The sequence below is a fragment of the Erithacus rubecula genome, assembly GCF_903797595.1.
Source record: "Erithacus rubecula genome assembly, chromosome: 4".
In the NCBI taxonomy this organism is placed as follows: Eukaryota; Metazoa; Chordata; class Aves; order Passeriformes; family Muscicapidae; genus Erithacus; species Erithacus rubecula.
Window position 1 is genome coordinate 46,226,458 of NC_136686.1, and position 12,361 is coordinate 46,238,818.

At 39.7% G+C, this 12,361-nt stretch overlaps 1 protein-coding gene across 1 annotated transcript in view; it reads left to right on the top strand.

Annotated features, from left to right (window-relative positions):
- Nucleotides 1-12,361, top strand: part of CFTR (CF transmembrane conductance regulator) — an 86,284-nt gene that overhangs the window by 64,137 nt on the left and 9,786 nt on the right. Inside the window, exons 22-23 of the mRNA XM_079304917.1 lie at nucleotides 5,928-6,170; nucleotides 8,761-8,916. Coding sequence (XP_079161043.1) covers nucleotides 5,928-6,170; nucleotides 8,761-8,916 — 399 coding nt within the window. The remainder of the gene's footprint in view (nucleotides 1-5,927; nucleotides 6,171-8,760; nucleotides 8,917-12,361) is intronic.

The following is a 12,361-nucleotide window of genomic DNA, read 5'->3' on the forward strand; positions in this document are numbered from 1 at the left end:
TTTTAATTTCTACATACACAGACATTGTCTTTGAAGCAATTTTTGTTGAACAGGTTTGGCTTTAAATTAAACATCTCTATTGTCTCTTAATTCCCCATAATGTTTTAATGGTTTTGGCATTTTATTCTCTACAGCCCTTTGTCTACTCTGCCTTTACTTAAAAATACCTCCCCCCTCAAGCCCCCCAAACCCCCCTTCCAAACATACGTGGTCACTCTGACAGCTATCCATTGTTTCATTTAAAACCACAAATTAGGTTAGATTTATTGTTTCACTTTGATAATTTCTGCTAATTTTCCAGTCTTTCCTTACCCTTCTAGGCAGTCTTGCAGTGTTTTGAATTTTTTTTTTCCTTCATAAGGAAATAGAAAATATTTTTTTCAGTAAGTGCTGTTTTCACAGATAAGCATTAGCTTGTCCCCATGGACTATTTTAATGCTTTCTAACCCCTTCTTTCACTGATGTATATCCTGCAGTAGCAGTGCTTTAACTGTGAAGGACAGTTCCTTTTATCCAGGAAAGAGAAAATGCTGTGCTTTTACTGTTGCCAAGATTACTTATATAAGGAGATATAAAAAGAATCCCCCAAAGAGATATTAAAACCCGACTTGCCAAGCGTCTCATTGCCCCACCCTGTACATCAGGGATGCTCAAGAATTAAAGTAATACAGGGTAGAGAAAAGGACCAAATTTAAAAGTGCAGCTGTGAAAAAGAATGGTGCTTTTACAGATGATTTTTAATGCTTTTATATTCCAATATGAGTTCTCCTTTAACCTGTTAAATTGACTATTTATTTTTTTATTTATTCATTCATTCTTTTATTTATTTGATTTAGGACATGATCTTAATATGGTTTTTACCACTGTTGCTGCGAACACTTTTAATTTCCAAAGTTTAAATTTAAATAGAGTAAATACTTGACTGTAAAATCTGCATCAGAATTCCAGTTCTCAAAGAGATGTGTTGGTCTTCTGGAAGGAACATAATGAAGAAAAAAATCTTTAGAACATTCTCTTTCCTGCCTGCCTACACAATAGTGGGAAAAAGAGAAGAAATTCAGTAAAAGTTTTAAATGAACTAAGTACTTAATATTTTTGCAGTTCGGAAGACAAGAATACACCCTATAAGTGCACCCAATATGTAACAGCAGATGATGTGGAACGTTTGTAAAACCATATGTTCTGCCTACAGAGCCAGTTTTGACAGTGATTTAATGCATGGGATTTTTTATAACATGAACCACTGGACCAATCTCCCACAGGCCCTCCCAGCACACAGTGCACTTTCCAAGCAGTGTGTTTGTGGGGAGGTGATGTCTGGCAACACAGCCATTGAACACTGTGTGTGTCTGGTCTGAAGAGAGTGACTGCTCTCTTTTTAGTAGAAATAACACAGAGCCTGATTAAATTAACTATTATCTTACTTGTAAAAGAACTACTTCTTCCACCTTCTGGAAATAAGTATTATATAATTATGTTATGAATTCTCCCTCAAAGTTACGAAGAGTTTAAGTGATATTAATGAGAAAATAAATGAAAGAATTTGCAGTGCTATTAAAATCTCAGCAAAATACAATTAGGCAAGGCTAAAAATAGTGTACTATGCTATAGACTTAGGGATGAAAATAGTAAATATACTCCCTTATTCAAAAGCTAGTTAAAGAAAATGAATATAGCTGGCACAGTGCTGAAGGGAATAATGGATAAGAAACTTGATGTCACCTATCCTATACCTGTCATGAATGACAGAACATTTCTTCACGTGAAAGGAAGAATGGATATTTTTATAAAATGTTCCTGACGTGCTACAATCTGCCCAGATTTAAATCATAGTATGAGCTATAGAACAAGGAATTCAGAATTGATTTTAAAATTATTAAACTGTCTAAAATATCTGCATACATAACTGGTAAGTCTGTCAGGGGAGCTAGGACACTGGGATGGAATTTTATTTTGTATAGGAAGGCTCTTCATGCAGCTGGCTGCACAGCAACATTAGACAGTGTGCAGTGGTATGGCCTCTTGGGCAGTTATGGGCAACCTTTGCCTGTACAAACATTCACAGCTCTTGATGAAGCCAAGACCTTCATTTCTATAATGAATACATTTCTATAAAGCTAAGATTTCTGAAAGCAAAGGTACCATCAAACAGCAATTAAAATAACTACATGGTGCTCATTGTGGGATTTAGTAATGACAGTCAGGGAGAAAATTATCAGCTTGATCTGAGGTCTTCCTCTTTGCATCACCGAAAAGAACTGGCAAATATACATGGACATGATGATAACCATGCTTTTTCATCTTGCACAGGGGCTGAGATGGAAATAAGAATTGATAGGTTTGTGTGTTAGCATGCTTTTTAGAACTTCTGTCACAATTGTGTTTCAAGATGCTGAGCTATAAGATATGATCCCTTCCTTACCTTTGCTACCACACAGAAAATCTACCTAACAGTATTTTAATTGGGATTGAACAGCAAAAAGGAATTGTACTAATACATCCAAGCAATTTTCAGAAAAGAATATAAAAGCAGTTAAAGATGTACAAAGGATTTCCCACTATACCATAAAACAGAAATATATTTCGAAGAATACAGATTAGAGAATATATGTTGTTTATAGGAACAAGTTTTGTAAAACAAGGAATCTAATTAATTAATTAGTTGGACTGGGGCACTTAGGTATCTGAATGTAAAAGGAAGTTGCATCTTCTTCAAGTAAGAAGCTAAAACTTGATCCTGAACAGGAGAAAAACAGGACATTTTGAAGCTTCTAGGAACTGCCGGCATGTACAACATTCTCTGACAGTACATTAGGAATTGCAGCCTCTACAGAATGGATTTTAATGTTAACCTAGACCAGCTGTGCATTGGAGGTCAAGAAGCAGATAGAGAAGAGAAACTTGACAAAGGGGGTGCAGTCATCATCCCTGGATGTGTTTAAAACAAGACTGGATGTGGCACTCACTGCCATGGTTTAGGTGAGGTGTTAGGGCATGGGATGGGCTTGATCTTGAAAGTCTCTTCCAACCTAGTGATTCTGTGAAAATCAGAGCTTGCAATGGCTCAAAGGCTGGATAAACACTTGATCTTACTTTTCACTAAAAAGGCATTGTTTAATCTGTGAACTTAAAAGTGGAGCAGAAAGTAGAAATGGGATTTATAGTATCCGAGGTGGGATTTATATGCAAAACAGCTAGAATCCTGGTCTCCCTAAATTGTCCAGCTTGTGGAGAGACACCTGTGAGCACCTGTGAGTCAGTCCATCTAAAATCAGAATCTTCAGCTAGGGGTGATTTGTTGCTGCAGCAGGACATTTCACTCAAACACTTGAAACCACACTGGAACAATGCCATCCATACCAGGCAGAGCAGACCTCATATCCAAGTGCTCAGGAGGAACTGGCCAAGAAGCTGGAAATCTTATAAAAGCAACTTCAGATAAATAAAACAAGCTGGCAGTGGTGGTGGCATGTGATAAAATAAAAACTGTCTATTTTTTTGTTGGGAAGGAGAAATGAGAAGTCATTGCTACCACCATCAGTTTGTTAGTGTGGTAGCAGCAGTCTTTAGAAACTATTTTGAAGAATTAATTAAAAATGTGATGCTTATAGATTGGAGTCAGGTTTGCTAACATTAGGGTTGTATCACATTGCCCTCATAACTGTGTCTGATTATTTATTTTCCAGACAAAAGTAATGTAATAGATCTTATTTGCCTTCAGGAAAGCATTGACTGACTCTGTTTCAGGAATTATATAAATAAAAGTTATCAGGTTTATTACAAGAACTGTAAACTTGTTAATGAGTTAGAAAGGAAGTGGCATTAAGCTGTAAGTATTAACCTGTAGGGAGGCTACTTAACAAAGATTAGATTGCTGACTGAGCTAATTTTAATCTTATTTAAATGCTCTCAACAAAGTAAAGAGGTGTGTTGAAGAACTCCACCAATGGCACAGAGCTGAAAAGCAGTGTTGGCATAAAGGATCCTGGGAATTTAAATGTATTAGGAGACATCAAATGGCAGATAGTAAATAGATTATAGTAACAAAGGCTTGGATTTAGGGACTGCTAAGAATAACCTCAGTTGTAAGTGAGGATCTTGGTTAGAAATGGCTAAAATGGAGGAAAGCTTGGCTAACCACCCCTCAGGCACAGGCTGACTATGAGATGTGACTGTGCAGAAAACAGTGTGTGATGCTAGGATGTGTTAATGCAGATATTCCTCATAGAGATAGGGAAATAACAATCCACTTGTACAATGTCCTGGTAAAATATCATCCAAAATGCTGTGTACATTCTGGTTAGAAAGAATTTTGAACTAGGGAGTTTGGAAAAGAACCTATATTAAGAAAGAGGTTTAAACCTGGATTTTCTTCAGTCTTAGAGAACAAAGGGGGATTGGATCTAAGGTGTCCCTCCATAAATGAATGGGGAAAGCAGATAGTAAAAGGAGCATTTTAGAATTTAAGCAAAGTTGTCCATAAAGTAAAAAATAAGTTTTCTGACCACCTGAGCAGTGAAGTTGTAGTGGAGATTAATTATTTATTGACTCTTGACCCATTTAATAAAAATAAGATCGAGGATCATTTCTAGTCCCATGGTCCTTTGAAAATGTGCCAAGACAGCAGACTAGCAACTTCTGCCTGAAACTTACAAACTACAAGACTTTATTATTTTGCCTAATATATGTAATTACTGATACAAAATGCATTATCATGGAACTTCCTACTATTTTTTAAAACAATAATTTCTCATAATTACTCAAATTATTAATGATCAATTAATGATAATTCCTTTTTTACTTAATGCTATTGCTTTGCATTTTTCAAATCCCATGCAGTCTGCTGATCTTTGTAGATCAGTCATAATTCAAAGAACTTCAGGTTTTGGGCAACCCCATACCTTCCTGAAGGAGAGTGTTTAAGTGACCCAAGTTGTTTTTACATATTTTAACATATATATTATATATTTATATATATTCATAATTATAATTATAATATAATATAATATAATATAATATAATATAATATAATATAATATAATATAATATAATATAATATAATATAATATAATATAATATAATATAATATAATATAATATAATATAATATAATATAATATAATATAATATAATATAATATTTATATATACTTTAACATATTTATATATGTTTTTATACTTTGTTTTCCTGGATAAAAGTAATCACTTTCTAAAATACAATTTTTAAAGGAGAAAGAGGTACTATGTCCATTTAATAAGGAAGCAAGAGGAATCACATGTTGGACCAATGTCAGTAGTACAAGTGTAATGGAATCTAGAGCTCTAGATGAGCAGTAGCCTGCCTTTGGAGATTATATCATAGTGTAGGTGTCTCGATTTAAAAACTGGACACTTTAAAATGAGTTACCTCCCCTTAGTTTCAACCAATCTCTTTCCACCAATAAGGAATGAATAAGGAGATTTCAGTGAAAATCTGGGGCTGGTGTGCTCCAGGCTGTGGGGGGTTGGTTCAGGGGACTCTGCTCTGCTGGGGCAATAGCATCTGCAAAATCAGCTTCCAATCAGTTTATAATTGCAAAATGCAGTTCTTCTGAGTTGCTACAGCTGGAAGCCCACCAGAAGTGGGGCCTCTGCCTTCAGAAACACTGCTGGGAGCACGAGGGACTCAGGCCAGGTGCCCTGACCTTTCCTAGGGAGCGACACCTCGCAGCTGCCCCCTAACTCCAGTTCCAGCTGCACTAGGACTGAGAGACATTAAGAGTTTTTGGGTACAGAGAGGTATGGAATGCAATAAAGTTTTGGGTTACTCATGGCAGCAGCTTACACAGGAAAAAGACTCACTGTTCTGGCTAGGAATTAGGAACAATTCTATTTTGTTTGTTATAATAGTTTTGTACGAACTACAATTACTGTTTGTTTTGATTTGTAGATGCGGTCTGTGGGACGAATATTTAAATTCATTGACATGCCAACAGAAGAGACAAAGAGCATTAAGCCACAGAAGAATAATCAGTTTTCAGATGCCCTTGTAATTGCAAACAGGCATGTGAAGGAAGAGAAGAATTGGCCATCTGGGGGCCAAATGACTGTGAAAGACCTTACAGCCAAATACGGAGAAGGAGGAGCTGCTATACTAGAAAACATTTCTTTTTCAATAAGTTCAGGGCAGAGGGTAAGACACTATTTTGTTGTGTTTTTTTCTGACTTCTATTAAGCTTTAGTATAGAATTATAATAAAACTATTCAATGACCAACTAGGATTTTGAGTCCAGTAAGGTTTTCTAAATGAAATTGTTGCAAAACAAAATATCTTCTAAACTAACTGAAGAACAGAAATTACTTTGTATAAAATACATATGCAACAGTTTTCCAAGCTGTATCCCTGTGCCTGAAATCCTGCTGCTGTGGAGATGGAAGCTTGCTGGTGGAGGCTGGTACTGGGGACAGCCTGACCCGATGGGGCAGGGCACAGAAGAATACTGGCTGCTGTGCCAAGGGTAATGCACTGCTGGCTCTGGTGGCTGCAGGGTGGAGGTGCCATCTCACATTCCATCAGGGCTCTGTGCCACCTGAATTATGGTACTACAGACTGTAAACAGCTCTGCTCTTTACAGCATTGACAAACCTCTCATTAATCCTCACACGTGTTTGGGGTTGTGTATAAGCAAGGGCTTCAGTTTCAGGACAACACTCAGGTAGAAGTTTAACACTTTGCTTCAAGTTCATGCTAAAGGCCCATCCTTGGTGGAATGAGAAAAAAGGCTTGTAATTTCCTGAGCTGAAGCCATGCAGAAGGAGATTTTAATTGTCCCACGTATATGAGAAAGCAGATTCAGTGACAGCTCCCTGGCCTTGACATGAGGCACATATTCACTCCAAATTTGGATAGCAGCAGTCTCTGAGAGGTTTGGTAGATTTGTTTTGGTTTACATGAACTGAATGCTTCATCTACTAAGTTTGAGGGCACCAAAATTTTGCACCCATAGTTCTGACTTCCTGTAGCACCACCTGAACCCACTCTTCCTTTGAAAGAGAGAAACCTGTGGTTCCTGGAACATGGAGATACAGGTGCTGCTGCAGGCTCATGGATCTGCTTCCTGGAAAATCCCTTGAAGCAGTGAAGTAGGATAAATGAAAGACACGTTTGTAGTGTAGAGAAAGGGGGTAGAGCAGTAAAAACAAAAATCAAGGACTCAACGGCTGCAATTCAAGTTTGGTGATGAGCCCTAGACTCAGATGTTCCTTAAACTGGAAAGAATTTGTCTCTACTGCATAGGTAGTACACCAAGAAGGAAACAGAGGAGTTATCCTCTGCTGAGGGCTGAAACAAATTGGAATGATCATCTAGTCCCATTGCCTTACCACTTAATGGCTGTCCAGAAGTTAAAGCACATTATCCAGGGCCTCTTAAAGACTTGAGGCATCAGTCACTTCTCTAGGAAGCCTGTTCCAGTGTTTGACCACCATCTTAGTAAAGAAATGCTTCCTAAAGTCCAGTCTGAACTTCCCTTGTGCAGCTTTAAACCATTTCTTCATGTCCTCTCACTGGATCACAGGGATAAGAGATCAGTTGACCCTCAGCCTCCTCTCCAAACTAGACAAGCCTAAGTTCCTGTCCACTCATCACAGAATAGCCCTTTCACCAGCTTTGTTGTCCTCCTGTGGATGCATTCACTCACCTTCACATCCTCCTTAAACTGTGGAGCCCAGAGCTGCCCCCAGCCCTCCCAGTGAGGCTGCTGCAGAGCTGAATAGAGTGGGACCATCACCCCTTTTGCCCAGCTGTGTTTGATCAGCCCAGGATGGGCTTTCCCTCTTGGCTGCCTGGGCACACACAGCTGGCAGACATTGATCCTGCTGCAGCCAGCACCCCCAGATCCCTCTCTGCAGGGCTGCTCTCCAGACACTCCTCCCCCAGTTTATACTTGTGCCTGGCACTGCTCCATCCCAGCTGCAGAATCTGACACTTGGACTTGTTAAATTGCAACTAAACTACCCAGTGTCCCAAACTATCTGGATTTCTCTGCAAGGCCTTGTGTCTTCAAGGGAGTCAACAGCATTTTCCAGTTTAGCATCATCAGCAGCTTTGCTAATGGTGCATTTGACTCCTGTATGCAGCTCATTGATGAGTATGTGGAAGAGAACTGTCCCTAGGAGTGAGCCCTGAGCAATCCTGCTAGTGACCAACACCAGCCAGATGTAGCTCCATTCACTGCAAGCCTTCAGCCAGTTTTTCAGTATGGACATGCTACAAAAGCAGTTCACACTCAGATAGGACATCGTTAGCCATGCAAACCCAGGTGCTGGAAAAGGCAGCATCTTGGAGTTTGTTGGTTTATTTTCAATGATATGAAAACAGAGTAGCTTGCTAGGGTGATCCAAATGCACTCCCTCCTTAGTATTTGCTTTCTGGATGTGATTTTGCTTATGAGGGCTTTATAGCAAAGTGAGGGGAATAGGCACAAATCAGCACCAACTGGGCTAATCAGTGCAAAATAATAGACAAACAAATTTCTGTCCTTCAGCTGAGGGTAGGCTATCAGATTTTTCATCTAGTTATTACAACAACACAAAGAAAAGTGTGTCCAGTGTTTGATTCAGCCCTTGCTGTAGGCTGTTATCATTCACATGAATGGCATTTGCTATTCCACTGAGATCCATCTGAACTGTTTCTCACTGTTGAGAACTCTAAGGCTTTTGCCTTAGTTTGTGATTAATATGTGAAGAGTATTAAATGTTTGTTTGTATGATTTGCATTGCAGGTGGGCCTTTTAGGAAGAACAGGTTCAGGAAAAAGCACTTTACTTTTTGCATTTTTAAGACTGCTGGATACAGAAGGGGATATCCAGATTGATGGGGTCTCCTGGAACACTGTCAGCGTGCAGCAATGGAGAAAAGCATTTGGAGTGATTCCTCAGGTATTGAGATTATTGAATATTTTTGTGCCTTCATTTTCATTGGTTCTGTATCCATACATACATAGTTGCTTTCAAGATGTTTGTTATTGTATGCTGAGAAACAAACAAAACACAGATTTTGTGAAAAAGAGAGTAGCATGGATGGAAAGATGCAATGATGCACAGCAAACTTTGCATTTTAAGGTTTTCTCTGCCACTCCCACAAGAGCTCTTCTAGAAATGGGTAGGTACAGCATGCTCAAAAAGTGTTTCTAGCCTGATTATCCCTGCCTCTCTGAGGCAGTTTGCATTTTGATTCAGGATTTTGATTCAGTGTCATCTGAAGAAAATAATATAATCAGTTCTCAGCTACTGTTTTATGACACTCTACATCACGTGTTGTGGTTAACATGTGGACACTGAACACTGTGTGTTTTTCCTGGTAGACTGATAGCAAACATGTAAACTTAGGGCTTCTGAGGCTCTTGTCAATGCTGCCACCACTGGACAGTGTCTTGTATCAGTTATAGCCAGGGATTATCTGTCTGAAAATGAACATTATTGTCTGCATACAGTAACACTAAAAGGTGATTGCTCACTGTGAGGGTAGGAATGAAAACTGATGGAATGAACTGCAGAATTTTAACTCTTTTGTACTTTTTTGGTCTATCCTTACCAACAACACTGATACATGAGTAACAGAAATTGACCATCTCTTCTTTGACAGTTACACATCCAATAGTTCTTCAGTTTCAAAACATACACAATCTCCTCTATAACAGTTTGGAAATGCTGTGACTGTGGCAGGCTAATTCAATAACACCTGATGGTGATCTGACCAACAAGTCACTCATGGTACCAGGCAGCAGTGGGAGACAGATTGCAGATCAGCCTGTTTTGCCTTTATCCAACCTGGAGGGTGGCTGCTAGCCCAAGAAAAATATGGTTTGATCCAGGGTCACCCTGGATGACCTCCTCCTTGACACACCACAAAGGAGTGGGCCGACCAAGGTGGCCAAGTAACCCCTTTTGACTCTTAGCAGTCAAACCATAATTATGCTATTCCCCCCATCCTGTCCCCACAGTAAAGGTGTTTCCATCTTGTTTCTGTGAGGATTTGGTTTGTCCCCTGATAGTCTCCCATCTGAGAAAAGTGGTTGCTGTCTTAGAAAGCTGGTGAGTGTATGTGTAGTATAAAGCTGTAACTGCAGTGACTACATGAGGCACTTTAAAATAGCTGGAGAGACTCTGGGATAGCCAGACAGTTTAACATAAAAATACTATAAATTTTACAGCTTGGGTCACTGTTGAAAGACACTGAAATGTTCATGCTGGAAGAAAAATGGCCTTGATTTAGCAAACCCCAAGAGGACTCAGAATTCAATTCTTCTATGTGATAATCAGTTTTGAGCTGCGATAGCTCCCCTTTCAAACATAGTATTCCATAGTAGTCCCATTTATTTAGAGTAGGCATGTAAATCAGGCACAAGTCTCTTTTCTCTGTGCATTTCATGTTCTGAAATTTCTTAGAGGCAGCAATTTTTTAGCACTTTGACCTTGTCAGAATAGACCCTTTCTTTCCTGCCATGTTACACCCTCAACAAACCAAGCCTAACAGAGTGGTGTTGAGTCCACAGGTTAGATTAATTTCTTACCTGACCTCTCCCAGTCACACACTGCCTGCAGAGCTGAGACTTGCTTGGCAGGCTGCCATTTGATAACTGAGCTCTTGTCACCACTTCTATCCTCTCTTCAGCATTTTCGTATCTATCTCTTCCTTTAAACTTTTATTTCTTTATTACAGCTGGTTCAGTCCTGCAGAGTGATTATTGCTTGTGAGTAAGAAAAAATGTCCCCTATTCAGATCAAGGCATCTGTGCAGTGAATTGCATGTGCAGCTGCTTGTATTTAGTTTGGAGGACAGGTTTGTTGTACATCTGTCTTCTGAAGCATGACTGTATAGGATGAAGGATGCTTTTACCAGTAAGGTATGTCTGCACTGGAAAATTTTCCCATAGAGCCAAGTATAAATTTCTATATTGGAAGGGATTTCCTTATCTCTCCCATAGTCATCCTTTTGCTCTCAGCCTTATGCCCTTTGGGATGTCCCCACCAGAATTTCCGTTTTCCATCTCCCGCTGTCCTTGGGAATGCATGGACTGAGAAGAAATCTGAATCCTTGGTAACAAATAGTCTCATTGTCCCAGTGAAAATATGAGGAATAATTCTCATAGCTGAGCATTCACTATACAGTCACCATGGTATAGGAAACATCATTCTGCAGCCATCAGCAAAATGCAAGAGACATTTATTACATAAGCAGTATAACTTGCCCTTCTGGTAGTGAGGTGCATTGTTAGTTCATTGTTAAAGTTATACATTTAGTTCACATTTAGAAGTCCCTGATACATGGATCAATGCCAAATAATCCCAGCCCTCCATTCTCTGGAAGGTCATGAGAGTTGCCAGCCTGTTTGCATGCTTCAGCTCACAGCACTTGTCCCAAAGCCTTGGCAAAGAACTGCACATTATGCCTCAAAAGTTCCCACATTCAGAACAAAATGAAGTTTTCAGCAGCACTTTCCCAGCAGGAAAGAGAAATTGCATTGTGCCACCCTGCCTTTCCCAGCAGAACAAAGGGAGCCTTTTGTTCTTTGCCATTCACCTACAGCTTTAGAATGGAAAAAAAAAAAGTTGCCTTTTTTTTTCCTGGGAGGCTCTCGGACAGGAACACCTGGATATTACTGTATCCAGGAGAGCGCCAGCAAAAGGAGAATGGAGCTCTACCTGAGGCATGCTTCCTCCTGAAAACTTTCCAACACTCTCCTTCTCTTCCTTAACCCTAAGTTTCCCAATTTAGTAGAAAATAAGTGCTTTTCTGCTGTGGTGACCTCACTAATGCACAATCACATAGCACAGCGTTCTGGGACACTGCTGTCTGCTCCATGCAGGCTGTGCAGGAGCAACCTGCAGGGTGCTCAGAGATCACACTGAGCAGAAGCAAAGGTAAGGCCCTTGTTTCTTTCAGTATTTCAAATCTGGCTGTCAGTGCCCTGTAGAGGTGTGAAGGGTTAAATGGTATAAAACATTTTCCTGAAGCACCCACAAGGAAGTTCCTTACTGCAGCTTCTCCCAGGGCTGCCTGCTGAAGCACAGCCTGCCCAGCACTGCTCCTACAGGCTGTTTGTCATTCCCCCACAAAACAATTGCTCCACTGACACCAGGCTGTGCCTTTGCACCCATTATCCCTTCTTCCTGGACAGGCCTTTCTGATAATTCTTCTGCAGGTATTTGCCCACCACATTTCCAGAGTGAGGACTTCCAGCTGCATTTGGTTTCAGCACACTAAGGCTTTCTTGCATGGGTCCCCAAGCAGATTGCATCCTGAAGTATTTAATGGAGTCAGATTGAGAAACATGCCTTCAGAAATTTCTCTTTGAATGGAGAACAGAAAACCTGCAGTTGA